Here is a 24,219-nt window from a genome sequence, read left to right as displayed (position 1 = left end):
AATTAGGTAATAATGGTTAAATTTAAAGTACAGTGTAAGACCAAAACAGGTGCCCAAATGAACAGCTGACAGCCATTTATTCATCACTTCAAAAATATTTATCAAATGCCTATTATGTAGCAGGTATTGCTCTAGGCACTAGGATACAGCAATAAACAAATAAGGATAATATCTACCTTCATGAGATTTACATTCTAATAATTTATTAACACACTTATTATTTTTAACTTATAATCTAAGGAAAAGAAAGCAACTACTAGATTTCATGGGGCATTACGGTGACCTTATTAAAGAACATACCCAAACCACATTACCACACATATGAAATACATCTGTCTATATATAACTCAATATATCAAGAAAGCACTAGAAATGAGGAAAAGGACAGAATTTATTTTAATTACTTTTTTAGATAATTTTATTTTTTTAGATTTTTTTCCTCCTGCTTTATTGAGATACGGTCAACATATAACACTGTGTAAGCTGAAGGTGTGCATTGTGAAAGACGAGAATTTACTTATAAAATTTATATGCATGAAATCAGCACTTGGAAGACCACAAGTGCCACAACTGCTCTCTAGAACCTAAGATTCTCTTTATGGGAGAAGCCAATCTGATGACTTAAAAATGACAGATCTGGGAAGAAAATCTGAGTTATTCTATTTAAAAAGAAGTATTACCTTTCAAACATTTGAGAGTTTCTGTGCTGCACACATCCACCCTCATGGTTGACAGCTGCTTCTCCTTCAGTTCTATCTGATCTTCTGAGCGCTTGTACAGCAACAGCTCTTCAATGAGGGCCTGGGACTGAACACATACCAGAGTCATATTTCATTTATGGAGTCATTCACTTATTCTACCTTCCCCCGTTAACATAAAACATGTCTAAAATCTAATAAAACCATGAGGAGAGAAACCCTTTGCATTTCCTCATAATCACTCTCAATTTTCATGCCAAAACCATGTTTTTAGTTACATACTTTAAAATACCCTTTCCTTAGTTATTCAAAGCTAACTGAACATACAAGGTTAAGACTAAGACAAAGGTCCACCTATTCTTTAATTTTTAATTAGATAAATATAGTCTTATTAAGTTTAAGCAAATTCTAATTTAGTAGAGCTTCAGAGAAGGATGAACCCCTTGTTGGGGGGGGTTCGATACAGAACCTGGCTGGTAATAGATATTCTGGAAGAAGTTAATTCTTCTATTAGGGGAACATATAAAACTCCAAGTAGTCTGAGCCCAATCTGGATTCTTCCAGAACAGCTTAAACTTGTTTAAAATATAACTGAGGTACAACTGAATAAAAATAAATCTTACTGGACTATACGGGGAACTGTAACAAAAGGGGTAAATAAAGCTTTAGCATGTTAAACGTATTCTATAACTTACTCGAAATTCTGCAACTATCTTAGACTTGAGAGCAGCTTTTGGATTTGTGGATGCTGTTGAATTAAACAGAAGTTCATTAAGAATACAGACACAAAAAGTCAACTAATATTCAGGTCATTTTTCAGCTTTATAGTTAAGGGTGTACACTTTGAACATATGTCAAATATGCACATATAAATAATAATAAAATTCCTACAATAAATATTCCTAGAATATGAAATTTAAACATTCCCAAGTATGGCCAACGTAAAAATATACTATATAGATAGGTCTAACCTACTTACCTCCAACAGACCCTTTAAGTCATTAAGTCCTAGAATTATTGATTTGGAGATACTGAGATACATGGAGTACCTTTTTTCCCAGTCTGAGTTTAAGAGGATCTCAATGCCTCAAATAAAGAGTGTTCAGGAGCAGGACATCCAATTACTCCTGAGCACTGGCTGAAGAAAATTACTTATAAACATCAACTCTATTCCTATGATTTAGCTTTGGATTTCTTTTTCTGCTGACTCAATTCACAGCAAAAACAGGCAGGGAAAGTTCTAAGTACATTACCACTGTGGTTCAACTTTGGCTGAAATGATGATTCTTGCTGTTCCTAAGCATGCAACTTATGATCAAAAGGATGTCAGAGGACTTCCTTAATCATGATGAGTATCATATGCTTGCTGGAGTAAAACCATCCCACGTGTCTTGTTTTACCTCCCAATTCTCACTGTCTTCTACCTTGTTCCCTCCACACCTTCAAGTCTTTCTCAATATTCCTCAGTTTGGCCCACAGCAGTCTATCACATGCAGTATTCCACTCCCTTGATCTCATGCTGGGTAAACATGATAAACATAAAAGGAGCTCCCATTAGAGAATGAGCTTCTGGCCAGGATTGGAGGCCCATGTCTAATCTGGTAGAATGCATCCCCAAATCTGAAGGATTTCATGGCTCCCAAAGAAATGCTTCTTAATGCCTAGTCTCCTCTTCAGCTCTGTTGTTTAATGTCAGCTGCCTCTAACTTCTTATAACTCTCAACCTAAGAGTTAGCCTGAGCACTAGCAAGCGTTTTTTTCTTCTTTCACTCCCCCAACTATTCTTGAATCTTCACTCATTAAAACCCTTTTTCTGCATTTCCTTTGTTTAAAAGTAGGGTTTGTTTTTGTTTTTGTTTTTTTTTAAAGAAGTAACTCCATGATGGCTTGTTTAGTATAAGTCACTGGGTCACTCTCCCAGGCCTGGAAAACACAGGCTTCCCCATGGTTTATGCCAGGTACGATGTCAAATGGTCTACATTTTCTTCTGCTCCAAAAAGAGGAGGTAATTTTATATTAGTTGAGATTTTGTTTCTTACTTTGTGATTTCTTCCACTGCTTATTCGGTTGTTTGTTCAGATTTTCTTTCAGCTGCTTCTGAGTTTTGAAAGTGGTACCTGGAAAACATTTCAGTTTTTGCAATCTGGCATTATGGGAAGCTGTTCTGTCTGTCCACTTCAGTGTCAAAGTTGTAGCATTGAAAAAAGGCAATCCGAGACTGTGTGTTGTTTCTTTCTTTCTTTTTCTTTCATTTTTATAAAAAAACAGAAATACCCACCAATCTAAGAAGCTGTCAAATAAACATGATTTATTTCTATAATCAATAAAATTACTGATTTTGAGAAGAACAGGGCAGGAAGCTTAAAAATACCAGTTAACACATTTGAAAATGAAGAATTTAACAGCTTCTTAGAAGATGTTATTTTTAAAGCAAATTTCTAGTCAAATAATGGTCATGGTATCAGATATCACCACCAACTTTTATTTAATGATTCAATTACATGCATCTAATACATACAAAATAAATAACATTTTAAAAACAGGTACAAAACTTACTGCAAATCTAAACCAAAACAAAGACTAAAGAATGCCAATATATGCTTAATATCAAATAATTCAGTGGAAACTGAAACCCCATTAAAAAATTCTCCAACAGTAAGAGGACAGGGCAGTAACTATTAAACACACAAAAAATTGAACAGTTTAAAACACTCAAAGTAAAACAAATGCAGGAAAATGACCAGATAGTCATCAGCACTTAATATGCTTGACTTTCTCTAGTCAGTACAAACAAAATCCAACCCTCTTCAAACCAATTCTATTTAAATTTTAATTCAAACAGATTCTTTAAGTATTTAATTTTAAATAAATAGGACCCAATCCAGAACTTTGTTTTTCATTATTAGGCAATAGGCAACAGATTTATTAGGCAACAGATCTATAAAATATCTATATTTTATTAGGCAACAGATCTATAAAATATCTATAATTTTAAAGACTCAAGGACTCAATTTTTTCTTTGAGGAGAGAAAATACACTTACTCAAAGCTTCTCTCAATGCCACAATCATTTCTTCTGGGTACACATTTCTATCTTCCCAGATTTTGAAGATTCGTTCTATAGACTTAGAGACAGATGGATCCCTGAGGATAAAGAAAAAGGTGACACAGACATATAAAAATGTTAATTTATATCTTAAACTAGAAATCTGAAAATAAAGTTGTCAACAAAATTATTTTCCAAATGTCTTCTGATGTTCAAGACATTTTTTTCTAGTGTCTAGTAGGACTAAAATCTTAAAATTTTTAAAGATTTTACTTATTTATTTGACAGAAGGCAGGAAAGAGAGTGAGAGAAAGCACAAGTATGGGGAGCAGCAGAGGCAGAGGGAGAAGCGGGCTCCCCACTGAGCAGGGAGCCTGACCCAGGGCTCAATCCCAGGATTTTAACTTTTCTAAATTGAAGTACAGTTTACACACTTTATTATTATTTTTAACTGAAGTATAGTTAACACATTAAAATTTCTTGGATGTTTCAAAATGTCAATTTATGGTTGGTTTGTTTGAATCGGGATCCAAAGAAGGCCAACACATTGCATTTGGTTATGTCTCTCTCTCTCTTTTTTTAAAAGATTTTATTTATTTATTTGACAGAGAGAGAGAGACAGCCAGTGAGAGAGGGAACACAAGGAGGGGGAGTGGGAGAGGAAGAAGCAGGCTCCCAGCGGAGAAGCCTGATGCGGGGATCCATCCCAGAATGCTGGGATCACGCCCTGAGCCAAAGGCAGACGCTTAACGACTGCGCCACCCAGGCACCCCTGGTTATGTCTCTTAAATCTCTTTTAATCTAGAGCAATTAGATTAAATTGTTCTCAGTATTTTTCCCATGCCCTCATTGATGTTGCAGTCCAGGGGTTGGCTGTCCAGCAGAACATTCCACATTCTCTAGCTTTACTTATTTGCTTCCATTTTAACTTGTTACACTAATGCCTAAATCTCCTCTAGACGAAAATTAGTTGGATTTATACATGTTCAAATTTTGGGGAGCAAATATTGAATAAACAATACTATATACTTCATACTGCATCCCATCAGGACATACATAATCGCTGGATATCTCATCTTTAATAACACTAAGCCTGATCAATGCAATAAGGCAGTATTTTCTCTTGTGAACTGTGCTTATGTACTCACTAGCATTTTAGTGTTTATCTAAGGATTAAGTTATGTTTTATATATAAAATATTATTTTGCCAACATTACAAATCTTTTCCCACTTTGCACTTTAAAACATATAATTTTAAAATGTAGCCTTGTTAAAATAAAATTGCTCTTCTCTACTGCCACTTTTTAAGTATAGGAAGCCTACCAGAGACTTAAAATAACTTATTTTCTTTTTATCTCTGTTTTACTGATTAATGTTAAAAAAAAAAAAAAACATTCATTTGCGGGGCGCGTGGGTGGCTCAGTCGTTAAGCATCTGCCTTCGGCTCAGGGCGTGATCCCAGAGTCCTGGGATCAAGCCCCCTATCGGGCTCCTCCACTGGGAGCATCTTCTTCCTCTCCTGCTCCCCTGCTTGTGTTCCCTCTCTTGCTGGCTCTCTGTCAAATAAATAAATAAAATCTTTAAAAAAAAATTCAGTTGCATAATTCATTTAATATCTACTGGGTACAGAATGTAAAATCAAGTGCTAATCTAAACAGATTTCCTATTAATTGTTCCAATATTATACCTTCTCTTTTCCTTACTGATTTACTGCTTCCACTAGCATATATTCAATTATTAGTCTTTTTCTAGACTGTGAATTCTTTTTTTTTTTTTAAAGATTTTATTTATTTATTCGACACAGAGAGAGATAGCCAGCGAGAGAGGGAACACAAGCAGGGGGAGTGGGAGAGGAAGAAGCAGGCTCATAGCGGAAGAGCCTGATGTGGGGCTCGATCCCATAACACCGGGATCACGCCCTGAGCCGAAGGCAAACGCTTAACCGCTGTCCCACCCAGGCGCCCCTAGACTGTGAATTCTGTTCTGTTAATCCATTCTTACATTATACAGCTGACCCTTGAACAATGTAGGGGATGGTTAGGGGCGTCGACCCCAATCCCCCGCAGCTGACAATCCACGCGTAACTTCTGACTCCCCAAAAACTTAACTACTAAGAGCCTACTGTTGACTTACCAAAACACAAAGAGTTGATTAACATGTATTCTGTATATGTATTATATACTGTATTCTTACAATAAAGTAAGCTAGAAAAAATATAATCATAATGAAAATACATTTACAGTACTGTACTAATTGAAAAAAAATCCAGGTATAAGTGGACTCAAGCAGTTCAAACCCATGTTGTTCAAGGGTCAACTGCACTGTATTATCTTCAAAACTATAGCTTATCTTCCCTCATTACAACTGCATTTCAAAACATTTCTTATATTCTCACTTGCTTATTTTTCCAGAGTAAACTTAATGTTAAGTTCCAAAAGAGAGGAAATTTTGGTATTTTTAATTTGAATTATATTAGGCTGACATATGAATTTGGAGAAAGTATTACCTATTAACATTGATGTGTGGTATTAATACATTATTGTTCATTGCAGCAAAACATTAATATTTATGAATTTATATTCAACATTCCCAAATACAATTTCTTCATAAAGGTTTCAACATAATTCCTGTTAAGGCTATTCCTAGATATTTCATTTATTTTATTACCAGTATGACTCACCATCCCTCGTACTGCTAATTTCTCACACTAAAACTGATTCAGAAGTTTGTTGATGGTAAATTATCTCAGCTTTTGTTTCTCTGGAAATATCTTTATATGGTTTGAATTTTTTTTTTTTTTTAAAGATTTTATTTATTTATTCGACAGAGATAGAGACAGCCAGCGAGAGAGGGAACACAAGCAGGGGGAGTGGGAGAGGAAGAAGCAGGCTTCCAGCGGAGGAGCCTGATGTGGGGCTCGATCCCATAACGCCGGGATCACGCCCTGAGCTGAAGGCAGACGCTTAACCGCTGTGCCACCCAGGCACTCCAATGAATTTTTTTTTTTTTTTTAAGATTTTATTTGTCAGGAGAGAGAGGGAGAACAAGCAGGGGGAGTGGCAGGCTCCCCGCTGAGCAAGAAGCCCGATGCAGGACTGGATCCCAGGACCCTGGGGTCATGACCTGAGCCGAAGGCAGACACTTAACTGACTGAGCCACCCAGGTGCCCCTTGAATGGTTCTCAAAAAGTAGTTCTGCTTTGTATGCAAATCTATATCGACAATATTGACAGCTATTTTCTATAAATGCTATGAAATACTTTTCATAACTGCCGTCTGGCTTCCATAGCTGCTATGGAGAAGTGTGTTGTCAATCTAATCATAGTCTTCTGTATGTGATCTGTCTTTCTGTCTTTTCTCTTTGGCATTGTTTTTTGTTTATTTTTTATTGTGGTAGAATAAAACTTGCCATTTTAACCATTTCTAAAATGTACAACTCAGTGGCATTAATTACATTTACAATGTTATGCAACCACCACCACTATTTCCACAATTTTTCATTATCCTAAACAGAAACTCTGTACCCATTAAATAATTAAGTGCCCAGTACTGCCTCCCCCAGCTCCTGACAACTTTTCACCTACTTTCTGTCTCTATGGATATACACATTTACATACAACGTTTACACTGCTGGACAATCTCTACAATTCTTCACCTTGCAAAACTCAAACTCTATACCCACTGAACATTATCTCCCCTTTCCCCCCACAATCACCAGTACTTTCTGTCTATAAATTTGATTACCGTAGTTCGTCTAAGTGGAATCATAGAATACTTGTACTTTGTGACTAGCTTATTTCACTTTGCATAATGTGTTCAAGGTTCATCCATGTTGTAGCATATGCCAGAATTCTTTCCTTTTTAAAGTTAAATGATATTCCATTTTATGTATACCACATTTTGTATATCCATTCCTCTGGAAATTGGTACTTGGTTTGCTTCTACCTTTCGGCTCTTGTGAATAATGCCATTTTGAACACTGGTATACAAATACTTGTTTGAGTCCCTGCATTCATTTCTGGGGAGTATATACCCAGAAGTAGAACTGCTAGATCATACAGAAATTCTATGTTTTTGAGGAACCATTCAACTGTTTTCCGTAGCTGTTGCACCATTTTACATTTCTACCAGAAACAGAAGTTTCCCCCCAATCCTGACACTTGTTATTTTCTGGTTTGGTTTGGTTTTGTAATTTCATTACAATGACGAGGTGTGAATTTCTTTTTTAATTATCCTGTTCAGTGTATGTTGTGGTTGCTGTAACTGTAGATTCATGTTTTTCATCACTTTCAGAGAGTTCTCAGCTATTACCTCCTCAGAAGAACTCAAATGTTCTCTCCTCCTGGAAGCTAATTTGGTGTTAATTAGGCCTCTCATTCCAATCATTTTTCCACTTCCGTCTAATTGCTGCATTCTAATTTCTTCAGAACAAATTTCTAGCTTAATCTTTTTTCTTTCTATAATTCCTGTTGGTTCTTTATAATCTGTCCAAATATCTCATCCATTGGTTCATTTCAATCTTTAACATTTCTTACATAGTTGTTTTATATATTCTGTCTGATAATCCTATTATCTAAAGCTCATTGTTGAGGGGGGATCTAAATACGCTAATTCTCCTTCATGGTGGTTTGTTTTCCAAAGTGTTTGGTGATTTTTGGATTGTAAGCATATATTTGTCTGATCTTAATCTATGGGATTCCTGGTGGTCTAGATAAGAAACGTACTCCTCGAGAGAAAATTTATATCATAAACCAGGGGGTGCTTATGACTCAAAACCACTTTGCCCCTTTTCTCCAGAGTCCCAGTCTAACTGCCAGACCGCATGGTAGCACTGACATAGGCATACTGGTTAACGTCAGCTCTGATTTTCTAATATGTCCATTGTTGCTGGTGCAGTTTACATTCTGTCAAGAATGTAATTGTTTTATTAAAAAAAAAAAAAGACCTTTTGGGGCGCCTAGGTGGCTCAGTCAGTTAACCATCTAACTTTGTTCAGGTCATGACCTCAGGGTCCTGGGATCAAGCCCTGCGTTGGGCTCCCTGCTGAGAGTGGAGTCTGCTTCTCCTTCTCCCTCTGCCCTAACCCCCTCCTCCTCCCTGCTTGTGCTCTCTCATCACACACTCTCTCAAATAAATAAATACAATCTGGAAAAAAAAAACACAAAAAAACTGGAACTGATGATCGGCCATCTGGCCAGTAGTCAAATCAAAATATCTATAACTGTCTTTCTAACTAGACTACAGAGCTTCTTCAGAGCAGAGATAACTTATTTATTGTTGTTTCTCTGGCAACATAAGGTGCTCACTAAATAGTAACTGAATAACCGTTGGGATTTTGTTATTGTCAAACTGAACTATTCACTATGAGGTCCTCAAGTAAAATATGCTAGAAAAACAGCAACTGCTAAGAAAACATATAATTAAGACTAGGGTATAATATAGTAAAAGTAGCCCTAGATGGAGAAACTAGAGGTTTTAGTTCTGTTTTAGTAAGAAGTCTTTTGGGGGCTAGGTTTCTTCATTTGTTTTTGTGTGGTTTTTTTAAAGATTCTATTTTTTAAGTAATCTCTATACTCAACATGGGGCTCAAACTCAACCCCGAGATCAAGAGTCACATGCTCTACCAACTGAGCCAGCCCGGCGCCCCTAGCTTTCTTCATTTGTAAAAATGATTTTACTAGATAATTTGTTAGCTCTAAAATTCTTAGCTAGATTTGTTCCTTATTTATATAAACACAGAACTCTCAAACTTCTACAAGTCAACCATCTCTCATATTTAGGAATTCTCTGAAAATAAAACCAAAATAAAATCCAGAATAGCAGTTTTACTCACCGTGTTATTCTAGGTCTCTATTTTAGCCATTACTGATCACAATATCAATTTCTATAAAACGTACAATTATTACCACATGTAACATAAAAAATTAATTATAAACTTTGTTGACTTATAAGTAACAAACAACTGGCTGACCTTGTAGAAGTGTTAAGATATTCAACAGATGCTTCCTTTGCTAGCACCCCCCACCTGCCTTTAAAACAGCAAGGTATTAACAAATTATTTCAAAGAGTAAAGCTAATGAAGAGTACAGGAGGAGGTGCCCAAGTACCACAGTTAAACAAGCTAAACAGCATAATCTTGTTCCTTACTCAGGGGAGTATCTTTTCTTTTCCAAGCTCTTATTTCTGGGATGTCATGTGCTATGTCTTATAGGTAATATTCTTAGTAAACATTTGCTAACTAACTGAATGGAAGACTAAGTAATAGGTCAACTTAAGGAAATAGTCAACATTTAAAAAACCTTGGAGCTCAAAAATTAGATTTTCTCTAAAAACTTGCTATTCTGTGTCTCCTAAGTGATCCCCATTCATACAACTTTTCTATTTTGTCTATAACAAATATCTTCCCTAGTGTGTTACTTGTCTTTATTTTTATGATGTCTTCTATAATGCAGAAGTCTAACTTTTTTTAAGATTATATTTATTTATTTGACAGAGAGAGAGAGTACAAGTAGGCAGAGAGGCAGACAGAGGGAGAAGGAGAAGCAGGCTCTCCACCAAGCAGAGAGCCTGACTTGGGGATTGATCCCAGGACCCTGGGATAATGACTCGAGCTGAAAGCAGACGCTCAACCGACTGAGCTATGTAGGTGCCCCCAGAAGTCTAATTTTGATGTCATTAAATTCTTAAGTACTTTTCTTTGTTTCTCTGTAAGAGCTTTTTAGAGCTTTTTTTTTTTTTTTTTTTTTTTTTTTTTTTAAGAGAGGGAAGGCAGGGGGGCCGCCTGGGTAGCTCAGTCATTGGGCGTCTGCCTTCGGCTCAGGTCATGATCCCAGGGTCGTAGGATCAAGCCCCGCATCGGGCTGCCTGCTCCGCTGGGAGCCTGCTTCTTCCTCTCCCACTCCCCCTGCTTGTGTTCCCTCTCTCGCTGGCTGTCTCTGTCAAATAAATAAAATCTTAAAAAAAAAAAAAAAAAAGAGAGAGGGAAGGCAGGGAGGGGCAGACGGAGAGGGAGAAAAGTAATCTTAAGCTGGCTCCACACTCAGCGTGGAGCCTGACTTGGGGCTTCATCTCACAACTGTGAGACCATGACCTGAGCCGAAATCAAGAGTTGGACGCTCAACCACCTGAGCCACCCAGGTGCCCTCTACAAGAGCTTTTAACCTTCAGAGTCATAAAAACATATTTCTAACATTTTAAAAGTTTTATTTTATACGCTAAGGTAATTCACTTGGAATATATTTGTGTATATGGTTTAGAAAAACATTTAACAATTAATTGTATTTTTTCTGGATGGAAAGCGTATGTCTCAGACTCACTTACTGAAGAGTTCCTCTTTCCTTCAATGATTTGTAGTGCAACTTCTACCATTTACAAAGGTCATATATATACATATATATGCTTGTGTTCCCTCTCTCGCTGGCTGTCTCTGTCAAATATATATATATATATATTTCTGGGCTTTCTCTGTTCCTTTAATCTGTCTTTATACTGATATCACATTCTTTTATAATTATAATAGCCAAATAATAAATCTTGATATTTCATAGGTTAAGTCCTACTTGCCATTTATCAAGTCTTATCAACAGTCAACAATGTCTACTCCTAGACATTGGAATTTTATTTTTTTTAATTTTTTTTTTAGATTTTACTTATTTATTCGACAGAGAGAGAGAGAGAGCAGGGGGAGAAGCAGAGGGAGAGAGAGAAGCAGGCTCCTGGCTGAGCAGAGAGCCAGACGTGGGGCTCAATCCCAGGACCCCGGGACCACGACCTGAGCCGAAGGCAGACACTTAACCAACTTAGCCACTCAGGCATCCCCTATGTGAATTTTAGAATCAGTATAACAAGTTTCTTAAAATGTCTTATTGGGATTTTTATTAAAGTGTACTGTATTTACATGCTGATATCATCTTTTTATAACAGTTCGTAATTTTCTCCAGAAAGGTCTTAACATGCTTTTATTCTAGATACTTTACATAGCTTTTGTTGTTACTATTAACAACATCTGTTTTTCTATTTTATATATATATATATATTTTAAAGATTTTATTTATTTATTTGACAGAGATAGAGACAGCCAGCGAGAGAGGGAACACAAGCAGGGGGAGTGGGAGAGAAAGAAGCAGGCTCATAGCGGAGGAGCCTGACGTGGGGCTCGATCCCATAACGCCGGGATCACGCCCTGAGCCGAAGGCAGACGCCCAACCGCTGTGCCACCCAGGCGCCCCTTCTATTATATTTTTTGACTAGTTGTTTCTGATGTATTGAAATGCTATTGATTCCGAGATGTTGATTTGTACCCAGGAACCCTGCTAAATTCTTTTTAGTCTGTGAATTCTCTTGGATTTCCTATGAAGATGACTGCAAAGTCTCCATATATCTTTTTACCCTTGTATGATCCTATTGATTACATTCTATAGTTCTTATAAATTCTATAGAAATTACAAATTAGAATTTACAAATTAAGTATAATGCAAATACCATTCATACTGACATTAAAGGGATAAAGGATATTTTGTAGAAATATATTACAATGTGAGCATGATAATGTATATGTTGTTTTAAATTTATCAACTCTATAATATCCTTACTATTCAATTATTTCACCATTTTTCTCCATTTAAACTACTGAAAATATTTTCCATAGTGTATAGTGAAATCATTACTGCCTTCACTGGATACAAACAATTATGTATATATTAAAGCCATCTTTAATCTGTTCTCATTAGCTTCCCATAAAATAGTATCACCTCATGCCAAAATGCAATCACACAACCCCCCCAAAAACAAAGAAAAAAAATGCAATGACAAACACATTAACACAGCCACTGAAAATGAGTTGCAGAACTGTTAATATAAGATAATCATACAGATGATACTAAATAGTATACTAGATAATTGAATTTTAAATTATAAAATAGAATTTAAAATTTTATTTCTCATAAACGAAGATCCTTTAAACTACACCCATGGACCCACCTAGGAAAATCTGGGGCCTGTATAAAGACACGCTGCTTTTCAGCACTCCACAGTATCTCCATCCCATCCAATCATCAGTCATCCATTGTACAGGCATTTACCAATCACCTAGGAAGTGCCTGGCATTATGCTGAGAGCAGAAGCTCAAAGTCAGGGGGGGCAGAAACTGGTGATAAAAAGCACTTCTATCAATTACAAAGTAGTGTGTTAGGTGCCAGTATAGAAGAAGAGACAAGGTATACCTTAATGCAGACTGAAACAAAGATGTCAGGAAGGGAAAATGTCTTGATACAGAATCTCAAAGAAGGGATGGAGGAAGCAGTATCTTACAGAGCTTATCACCTAAGTGGGAATACTACACTGCTCTATGGTTTATTATACAACTTGCACTTTAAGGCTGCCAATTCAATTTTCAAAAGGAACCAACTACTTCTATTCACTGAAAATTGCAATTTAAAATTCAGGTTTAGTCTAAGTAAGTCTTTTTTGTGCTCAATTTCAATCTTTTAAAGTGGTGGAGGCCCTTGGGTGACTCAGTCAGTCAAGCATCTGACCTGATTTCAGCTTCAGGTCATGATCTCAGCGTCATGAGATCAAGCCCCGTGTCAGGCTCTGCGCTCAGCACAGAGTCTGCCTGTTCTTCTTCCTCCGCTCCTCCCCCGGCCCCCCGCTTGCATTCTCTCTCTCAAATAAATAAAATCTTAAAAAAAATAAAAAAGGTTACATTTTGAGATTATGAAATGAACATGACAGAAAACCTGCTTAAAACATACATATATAAAATTATTCAACATACAATTAAAAAAGTGAATACCCATGTAATCACAAGAAATAAAATACTGCCAGCTCCCCAGAGGACTCAAGTGGACCCTTTCAAAAGCACCGTCCATGTGAACTACCTAACATGGTGGACTTTTGTGGTAATTGTTTTCTTACTTTTCTTTATGGTTCTAACACGTAGGTCCTATTTAAATTAATAATAGTTTTTTTGCCAAACTTGAATTTTATATAAAGGAATCATATCATATATGCATAAGTATTCCTTTGTACTTGCAATCAATATTTTGTGAGATTTATCTATGCTGTTGCATGTAACTGAAATTCATTAATATTCTTTGCTGTCTGGTTATTCCAATATGCCACAACACATTCATTTTACTGCAGAAAAACATCTGGATTGTTTCCAAATTTTTATTACCAAGAACAATGTTGCTATAAAAATTCTCTGCCATTGATTGCGCTGTATCTATGCAAGTTTCTCAGGAGTAAAAGCCTTGGGGTGAAATCCAAAGATCATAGTGTGTACATAACAAACTTTTCAAAAAGAAGGTTGTTTTATACCAAGCAACCCTTAAACCAACAGGATACGAGAGCTTCCACTGTGCCACAGTCCTGCTAATGTTGGTATTGGTGGACTTTAAAATGTATTCCCTATCTGGTAAGTATGCGTGCTGGTTATTAATTTATTGCCTCTCAGCTCTAAACCCACCCTTCTTTGTGGTACAAGAGCCAGACTGCAAACTCTATTTCCCTTATGCTCAGCATTAGTCTCTGCCAATAGAGGTCCCTAGAGCCACACTGACAGGCTCAAAGAAGCAGTTGGGATTCTTTTGGTGTTCTGTTCTCAAATGGCTCAGCAGCATATAGGCTTCCTGGCAGGGTTTGAGCACAGAGAGTGCTGTTCTTGCCATCAGTGATGAGGGCTCCCCAGCCAGTCTCTGCCGCTACGATGGCAGGTAGCACATTCTTGCAGCAATCCACTCTTTCCTCAGGACAGGAGGGCTCTCTCTTCACTTTTCCCTCAAGTCCAGAGGTAGTAGCTGCTTTCAGCACATATTATCCCATTATACCTTAGAGTTCTCTTATTCCTTCTAGTAGTAGTTAACTACATTTTACCTACTTAACAATTCTTTACATTAGATTTTCCTATTTAAATTACGGGTGTGTGGGTTTCCCTCTCCCGACTGGAACTTGACTCACCCCGTATGTAATGATACACATATCTCAGCAGTTCTAAGACTATATCATGTGATATCACAACAAACTGAATGCAGAAGCAGAGAACAGAATTTAACTGTACACTGTAAAATTAGATCTCTACTGCACCACTGTACCAGATATTAAAGAGATCGGCAAAAAAAATGAGTTCTCATTAAAAATTCTTTTAAAAATGTATTTATTTATTTGAGAGAGAGAACACAAGCAGAAGGGGCAGAGGGAGAGGGACAGAATCTCAAGCAGACTCTGTGCTATGTGTGGAGACTGATGCAGGGCATGACCATGAGATCACCCCCTGAGCCAAAACCAACAGTCTGACGCTTAACTGACTGTGCCACCCAGGCGCCCCTCATTAAAATTTTTTTTAAAATTTTGTTGTTGTTGTTTTTTGAGAGGTGGAGGAGGGGCAGAGGGAGAGGAGAGAGAGAATCTTAAGCTCCACGTCCAGCACGGAGCCCGTCTTGGGGCATGATCTCACAACCCCGAGATCATGGCCTGAACTAAAATCGAGAGTCAGACGCTTAACCGAATGAGCCACCCAGGTGCCCCAATTATTTGTTTATTGCTTTAAAGGTGATTAATATTTAAACAATTTGTTTAAATTCTAATATGGTAAGTGCCAGGTAAAACCTTCTACTTTTTTTGTCTTTTTTTGTTGTTATTTTGTTATTTGTGTATTCTGGATATGAACCCTTTGTTGACTGCACCGCAGATATTTTCTCCCACTCTGTGGCTTGTCTTTTCACTCTTTATGGTATCTTTCAATGAACAGAAGGTCTTTTTAAAGTAGTCGAATTTATCGATCTTTTGGGGTAAGGTCATGATATTCTCCTTCAAAAAGATTTACAGTTCTTTTTTTTTAAGTTCCTTTTTTTTTTTTAAAGTACACTCCAAGCCCAGTGTGGAGCCCAACACAGGAATTGAACTCATGACCCTGAGAACAAGACCTGAGCCGAGATCAAGAGTTGAATTTTAACTAAGCCACACAGAGGCCTCTGGTTCTTTTGTATTTAACATGCAACTAATTTTTGTGTATGGTATGAATGAGATCTAATTATATAAATATATATATATACACATATATATATATACATGAGATCTAATTTTATATACATATATATAAATATATACATATAAATAACCAACTGCCTGAGCAATAATTATAAGAAAAAAGTTCCTTTTCCACTACCCGTAGTTTCATAGACGGATCTAGTATACACATACATTGGTCTGTGTCTAGACTTTGTATTATATTCTACCAGTTTCTTTGGCCATCTTGGGCTAATACCATACTGCTTTATTTATTACAGCTTTATAATAAGGCTTAAAATCTGGTAGAGCCAGTCCTTCCACCTTGTTATTCTTCAACAGTTTCTGGCTTTCTCTTTCTGGCGGAGGGGAAGGAGAACTCTCTGCACTTCCACATAAAATTCAGAGCCAATCTGCAAAAAGGGGGGAGGGTACCTTTACTGAGATCTTAATTAAGACTGCACTGAATTGGGGCACCAGGCTGGCTCAGTCTGTGGAGCATGTGACTCCTGACCTCAGGGCTGTGAGTTTGAGACCCATGCTGGGTACAGACAGAACTTAAAAAGTAAAATCTTAAAAAAAAAAAACAAACCAAAAACAAGATTGCACTGGATTTATAAATCAATTTGGGAAGAATGGACATTGTTAAATACTGAGTCTTCCCTATCCACAAATGCCTATTTAGGTTTTCTACAATGTTTCTCAATTATGTTTTATAATCTTCTCCATAGAGGTCTTACACTAATCCTTTTAAAGATTTTTTTTTACACACAGTCGATCCTCATTAATCTCAATCCTGGATTCCCTATTTGCAAATTCACCTACTTGCTAAAATTTATTTGTAACCCCAAAAGCAATGTTTTGCTTTTTCAGTCATTCCTAGACACATACAGAATGGTGAAAACTTCAAGTTGGCTGATGGCATGTTCTCAGATGAGGTCAAACAAGGTGACGCTCTGCCATCTTGTTTCAGCTATCATACTAAAAAAACAAGGATCCTTTTGATCGTCTATTTCGTGCCATATTTCTTTGCATTGTGCTTCTGAGTGATGATTTTGCTGTTTAAAATGGCCCTCAAGCATAGCGCTGAAGTTCTTCTGTCTAGAGTTCCTAAGCACAAGAAGGCTGTGATGTGCCTTACACAGAAAACACATGTATTAGATAAACTTTGTTCAAGCATTATATAGGGCTGTTAGCCATGAATTCAATGTTAATGAATCAAAATATATTAATAAATATATGTTAAATAAGGTATCTGTACACAGAAACCTACATTAAATAAGGTTATGTATTGATCAGTTGACAAAAATGTTGTGACCAGGGAGCTTGCAGGAACTTAACCCTGTATTTGCCCTAGGAGCAATGATTCAGTATTCACTAATTCACTGTTCATGGCAACTTCATGGAACATAATTACTATGAATAATAAGAATCAACTAGATCTCTCCCCCACCTCCCCAGTATAAAGAATTAATTTTTTTTTTAATGTTCTTACTTTGTTTCTGGTATAGAGATAAAATAATTAATTTTATTATTATTGATTTGGGTCTAACAACCATGCTAATCATATCATCTGCAATTAATGACAATTTTGTTTTTTTCCTCTCCCAATCCTTTCATTCATACACTTTTGCTTCCTCCCTCTCTCCCTTCTGGCTAGGAACTTCATGACGAAGTTGGACAGAAATGCTGACACTGGGCATTACCCTTGTTTTGTTCCTCATCTACAGCATGTTTGCTATAGGTTTTTCTTTTTGGAAGATACAGGTTACTGGATTGGAGAGATTCCTTTCTATTCCTGGTTTGTTTTATATTGAATGGATTTTTTACTTACTTTTTCTGCACCTTTTAAGATCATCATACAATTTTTCTCTTTTTATTCTTAAGCGTAGTGAATTGGATGAATTTATTCTCCATATTAAGCCATGTGTCCATTCCATGGATAAACCCCACATAGTTAGGATGTACTATACTCTTTATGTTCCACTAGACTCAGGTTGTTCAGGGATAAGATCAGTTTGTCATCTTCTTTCCTCATATTTCCCAGTTAAACTCTGGCATCGAGGTTATGCTAGTGCCATTAAGGTAAGCTGAAGAGCATTCTTTCTCTGTTCTCTCAACAACTGTGAGTAAGACTGGAATTATTTCTTCCTTCAGTATCTGCTGAACTTGCTGGTGAAGCACCTAGGTCAAGGATTTTTTTCTTCTCATTAAACTTTGCTTTAATGGGTCTCAAAATTCTGTGACAGATTTTTGGTCAGGTTGCTTCCACTGGAAAGTACTGATTTTGAAAACTAGTAACTTAAAACTGCCACACAGAAAAGAAATGGTCTACAAAATATTCTCCCTTCATTCTGAAGGTTTTATGATGCGCTGTTACATTAAGCAGCCTTTTTTCGTTTGTCCTGCAGCTTTTATTATCATATAAGCAATAACTTTAATTTAATAGATTTTATTTTTTACAGGCATTAACCAATCTTTTATTTAAAAAAAATTTTTTTTAAGATTTCATCCATTTATTCGACAGGGAGAAAGAGAGAGCACACAAGTAGGCAGAGCAGCAGGCAGAGCGGCAGGCAGAGGGAGAGGGAGACGCAGGATCCCTGCTGAGCAGAGAGCCTGATGTGGGGCTCAATCCCAGAACCCCAGGATCATGACCTGAGCTGAAAGCAGACACTTAACTGACTGAGCTACCCAGGTACCCCCTGGTCTTTTATTATTAAACTTATAGCCAACTGAGACAAAGAGTTTTGAGACAGTTTTCCTACCCCTGATTAAGAACAGAGTGGCAAAGGGGCGCTGGGGTGGCTCAGGTCATGATCCCAGGATCGGGCCCCTGCACTGGGCTCCCTGCTTAGTGGGGAGTCTGCTTCTCTCTCTCCTTATGCCCCTCCCCCTGTTCGTGCTCTCTCCCTTTTTCAAATAAATAAAATCTTTATTTTTAAAAAAGATTTTATTTATTTATTTTATAGCGAGCACAAGCAGGGGGAGCAGGAGAGGGAGAATGGAGAAGCAGGCTCCCCACTGAGCAAGGAGCCTGACGCAGGGCTCGATCCCAGGACCCTGGGATCATGACCTGAGCCGAAGGCAGACGCTTAACCAACTGAGGCTCCCAGGTAGCCCCTAAATAAAATCTTAAAACAAAACAGGGTGGCAGGTATTAGGGATAAAATTCATTTAGCCTCCTGAGCTTTCTAGACAGAGCAGATTGGTGATCTTGCCCCTTCCAACAGCCTTCTTGTCCACTCCTTTGGTGACACCCATAGCAATGGTCTACCTCATACCACAAATAGCAAAACAGTAACAAAAAATATCTCAGAAGAGGATAGTCAGAGAAGCTCTCGACATACTGGGCTTGCCAAAAACAGTATTAACAATTTCAAGAGTTTGGGGCCATCTTCCAGCTTCTTACCAGGATGGTAATTAATCTTGTCCTCCAGCTCAGCAAACTTATAAGCATGTGAGCTGTGTGACAATCCAGCACCGATGCATAACCAGCCCTGATTTGGCCCAGACAGTTCAGGATAACCACTTGAGCCATGATAAACATCTCTGACAGGCACATCCTTGACACTGAAGCCCACGCTGTTCCCAGGAAGAGCTTCACTCAAAATTTCACGATGCATTTCAAAAGACTTTACTTCAGCTGTAACACTGATCAGAGCAAAGGTGACCACTATGTTGGGTTTGAGAATACTAGTATCTAGTTGGCCAACTGGGACAGTATCAGTACCACCAATTTTGTAGTCATCTTAAGAGTGGCAGACGCAAGGGCCTGTCAGCTGGACAAGTTCCTTGAGAGAAGGCAATCCACAGCTTCAAGGAGCATGGTTCCACTGGCATGGCCATCCTCCCGGGGGACTTTCTATCCCTTGAACCAAGGTGTATTAGTACGTGGGTCCAGCATGTTGTCACTATTCCAACCAGAAACTGGTACAAATGCTACTGTGTCAGGTGGGAGCCAATTTTCTTAATGTAGGTGCTGACTTTCTTAATGGTTTCCTTATATCTCTTCTGGCTGTGCTGTGGCTTTATAGAATCCATCTTATTAACACCAACAAATAGTCATTTCATACCCAGTGTGTAAGCCAAAAGGGCAAGCTCATGAGTCTGCCGATTCTTGGAGTTACCTTCTTCAAATTCACCAAACACCAACAGTAATAATCAGGATAGCACAGTCAGCCTGAGATGTACCTGTAATCATGTTTTTGATAAAGTCTGTGTCCTGGGGCATCACTGAGGGTCACAAAATACTTGCTGCTCTTTAATTTCGACCGGGAGGTATCAATGGTGATACCATGCTCACATTCAGTTTTCAGTTTATCCAAGACCCAGGCATACCTGAAGGAGCCTATTCCCATCTCAGCAGCCACCTTCTCAAATTTTTTGATCCCATCACATTTGTGATCAAACGGCCAGTAGTGGTGGACTTGTTTTCCAATGACAACAATGTGGATATAAATCTTTTCCTTTACCATTCTGTCATGGCTTTAGCAGTGGTTTTCACGACACTTGTGTTCTGGTGGCAAACCCACTGCAAAACCAGGGGAAGTTCTTATGGGAAGATTTCTGAGGACTGGCTGAATTTATTCAATGGTTATAGGATTATAAGGTCCTCAGTTTTTTATCTGAGCCATTTAGTTACTTGTATTTTTGAGGAACTTTACCATTTTGTCTATATCTTCAAATTTATTGGAATGAAGCTGTTGATATTGGTAACACATCTACCTTCTACATTTCTTTTTTTTTTTTTAAGATTTTATTTATTTATTTATTTGACAGAGAGACAGCCAGCGAGAGAGGGAACACAAGCAGGGGGAGTGGGAGAGGAAGAAGCAGGCTCTTAGCACAGGAGCCTGATGTGGGGCTCGATCCCGTAACACCAGGATCACGCCCTGAGCTGAAGGCAGACGCTTAACGACTGAGCCACCCAGGCGCCCCTACTTTCTACATTTCTAATACAGTTTATTTATGCCTTCTTTTTTCTAGGTCAATCTCATCTAAAGTTTATCAATTTTATTATTTCCTCAAAAACAACAACAACAAGAAAAAAAAAACAACAAAAAATGTTTCCTCTGTTGAACCCTTCTATTGTATGTTTGTTCGGTCTTGTTACGTTTTCCCCCCCAATTTTCTTTTTACCATGGTAAAAATTAACATATAAAATTTATCATTTTAACCATTTTTTAAGTGAAAAGTTCAGTAGGATTAAGTATATCCTTTCATCAGTGTGCCCGGCTGGCTCAGTCGGTTAAGTGTCCTGGGATGGAGCCTGCGTCAGGCCCCCTGCTGAGCAGGGAGCCTGCTTCTCCCTCTCCGGCTCCCCCTGCTTGTGTGCGCGCTTTCTGTCAAATAAATAAATAAAATCATTAAAAAAAAAAAAGTATATTCATATCATTGTGCAACCATTGGCACCATCCATCTCCAGGCCTCTTTTCATCTTGCAAAACTGAAACTCTATAGCTATTGAACTTCCCATTTCCCCTCCCTCCAGTCCCTGGCAACTCACATTCTGCTTCCTTTACAAATTCGACTATTCTAAGTGCCCCACTTTGTGTTTGCCTTTTTTAAATTTCTTGAGTGGCTGCTCTCATTATATATCTTTTCTTCCTTCCTTCGGCTTATTTTGTTCTTCTTTTGTGAACTTCTTGAGATAGATACTTAGCTCATTAATTTTTGACGTCTCTTGTGTTCCAGGTACTTTTATAAGTGCTTTCCATACATTAGCTTGTGAGGATTACCTCACAACAATCCTAAGATACAAGCTGTACTATTCTTCTCATTTATAGGTGAGAGAACTGGAGCACAGAAAAATTAAATAATTAGTTTAACAGGTGGTTAACAAGGATTTGAACCTAGGCAGCCTGATTCCAAAAACTTGGATTCTTAACTTCTAAGTTTCACTGCTTCTCAAGAAAGGAAAAATATTCCAGGAAGAAAAATTCACAAGCGCTTGTATTAAGACACATCATATGAGTGTTTGGCTAGAGCAATGGCTCATTACTGGAACCTGGGAGAGCTAAGGACAAGGGTGGGAAGTTGACATCTGACTGTGAAGGGCATTAAGTGCCTTCCCAAGGAGCTTAGATAATGCGACTGCACAGTAAAAAAACCCAATGATGGCTACTGGCACGATCTCATTCTTTTTTATTTTTTTAAATGTTCAATCTCCTATCTTAAAGTAGCTTTGTATCATCTACTTTATTATCAGTATCCTTATTTGTAAAATGAGGATAATACTCTTTGCCCCAATTCTATTATATAGTTGGTTTGACAGTCAAAAAAGAAAATAACAAACATGGAAAGGAATTCGTTATATAGTAATATAAAAATACTTTTTAAAGAATGATCAGAGCAGTGATTTGGTAACATTAATTTGTTAATAATAATTGTAGGAGCGATTGTCATTATCAACTTCATCATCACAGCAGCAGCTAACATTTATTAGGTGTTTATTATATGCCATTCACTATTCTAAGCACTCACTCTATATCATAGTATTTACTCATTTAGTAGTTCCCAGACTCTGTAGGGTGGATACTATTATTGGCAGATTTATACAGATTAAAAAAAACCAGGCTTATATCAGATAAGTAGTATAAAATATATAAATATATTTTTATATATTTCATATAAAATATATATTTGATATAAAAATATATCAAATAGAGATAATAATGGGAATTTAAAGACAGAAAAGGAGGAAGGAACAGGAAAACAATAAGTCTCTGGTAAGTGACTAAGAAATGAGGGGCCGGGGCACCTGGGTGGCTCAGTTGTTAAGTATCTGCCTTCGGCTCAGGTCATGATCCCAGGGTCCTGGGATCGAGCCCCGCGTTGGGCTCCCTGCTCAGCGGGAAGCCTGCTTCTCCCTCTCCCACTCCCCCTGCTTGTGTTCCCTCTTCTTGCTGTGTCTCTCTCTGTCAAATAAATAAAATCTTAAAAAAAAAAAAAAATGAGGGAGCGCCTGGGTGCCTCAGTAGGTTAAGTGTCTGCCTTTAGCTCAGGTCATGATCCCTGGGTCCTGGGGTCGAGCCCCATGTCAGGCTCTCTGCTCAGTGGGGAGTCAGCTTCTCTCTGGGGTGCCTGGGTGGCTCAGTGGGTTAAGCGTCTGCCTTTGGCTCAGGTCATGATCCCTGGGTCCTGGGATCGAGCCCTGCATTGGGAATCCCTGCTCAGCGGGAAGACTGCTTCTCCTTCTCCCTCTTCCTTTGTGCGCTCTGTCTCTCAAATAAATAAATAAAATCTTTTTTTTTTTTTTTTAAAGATTTTATTTATTTATTTGACAGAGAGAGGGAGACAGCCAGCGAGAGAGGGAACACAGGCAGGGGGAATGGGAGAGGAAGAAGGAGGCTCCCAGCAGAGGAGCCTGATGTGGGGCTCGATCCCAGGACTCCAGGATCACGCCCTGAGCCGAAGGCAGGCGCTCAATGACTGAGCCACCCAGGCGCCCCAAATAAATAAAATCTTAAAAAAAAAAAAAAAAAAGAAATGAAGGGACAAGAATTTAAAATTACTAAGGGGCCATTATAAGATGAAAAACTAAGTTAAGTTTAGGCAGACTGTATTGTCAAATAGAAATAACAGGAGACTAAGAGTCAGAAACATCTCAATTCTATTCTCACCTCTTTACTAAACTGACATTTTACTTTGGGTAACTTCTTAACTGCTCTGGGCTTCAGTTTTCTCATTTTGTAAAAAGAAATAATAAAATTCAATTTGCTTACCTGCAAAGTTGGTTACTGAGTTTCAAATACCATTTGTATAATAATTTTCAATTTATAACCTATTTTCACACAAGCTGTGGGAGCAGGGCTTTATACAAATGTAAGGTGTATTATTGTTTTAGATGTTCTGAGTATCATCATATAATAATGAGGCAATAATTCACAAAAAGAAGTCAGGTGAAACTTTTAGTCAGGTGAAACCAAGTAACTCCTTAAAGTGATTAAAGGAATAAAAGGCATGCCCTAATGCAGAAGTCTCTAACAGGTTACCTACAGTTCAAATTTAGTCAAGAGATGTGTTTTGTTTGGCTAGCAGTAACCTTTTTTAAAAATGTGATTTAGCTTCACACATTTAAAAACTGGGAGACTTCATATAAAAATCCAGATTTTGACCTAGCTTAAAAAGTGAGGTCTTGGGGCACCTGTATGGCTCAATCAGTTAAACGTCTTCAGCTTCGGTCATGATCTCAGGGTCCTATAGCTCCGCATCGGGCTCCCTGCTCAGTGCGGAGACTGCTTCTCCGTCTCCCTCTCAGCCCCTTCCCCTGCTCGTGCTCTTTCTCTCAAATAAATAAATAAAATCTTTAAAAAAAAAAAAAAAGGTGAAAAAGTCCTTGGAAGGTCTGGCAGCACGTGTTAACACTGGACTTCTATTGCTTTATGGCCATAGGCTAGGGCTGAGTAGCTGCTGCTGCTTTTAGATGGGTTTTCTTCACATTCAACCCACCTCACTCAATGTGACCT

At 37.8% G+C, this 24,219-nt stretch overlaps 1 protein-coding gene across 7 annotated transcripts in view; it reads right to left on the bottom strand.

Annotated features, from left to right (window-relative positions):
- The window catches only part of RPRD2 (regulation of nuclear pre-mRNA domain containing 2), an 89,957-nt gene that overhangs the window by 25,829 nt on the left and 39,909 nt on the right, over positions 1-24,219 (bottom strand). For 4 of the 7 annotated variants that reach the window (XM_045790628.2, XM_045790630.2, XM_045790631.2 and 1 more), the window contains exons 3-6: positions 3,741-3,841; positions 2,738-2,815; positions 1,394-1,446; positions 681-807 (exon numbers count right to left, since the gene is read on the bottom strand). In XM_045790628.2, coding sequence (XP_045646584.2) covers positions 681-807; positions 1,394-1,446; positions 2,738-2,815; positions 3,741-3,841 — 359 coding nt within the window. The remainder of the gene's footprint in view (positions 1-680; positions 808-1,393; positions 1,447-2,737; positions 2,816-3,740; positions 3,842-24,219) is intronic. The other 3 variants (XM_045790629.2, XM_045790632.2, XM_045790635.2) reach the window with 1 other exon arrangement.

This window comes from Ursus americanus, chromosome 12 (assembly GCF_024610735.1).
Source record: "Ursus americanus isolate L20-20 chromosome 12, mUrsAme1.1.p, whole genome shotgun sequence".
Taxonomy (NCBI): domain Eukaryota; kingdom Metazoa; phylum Chordata; class Mammalia; order Carnivora; family Ursidae; genus Ursus; species Ursus americanus.
Note: the sequence above shows the minus strand (reverse complement) of the source record. Positions and strands in the feature narration are given on the sequence as shown.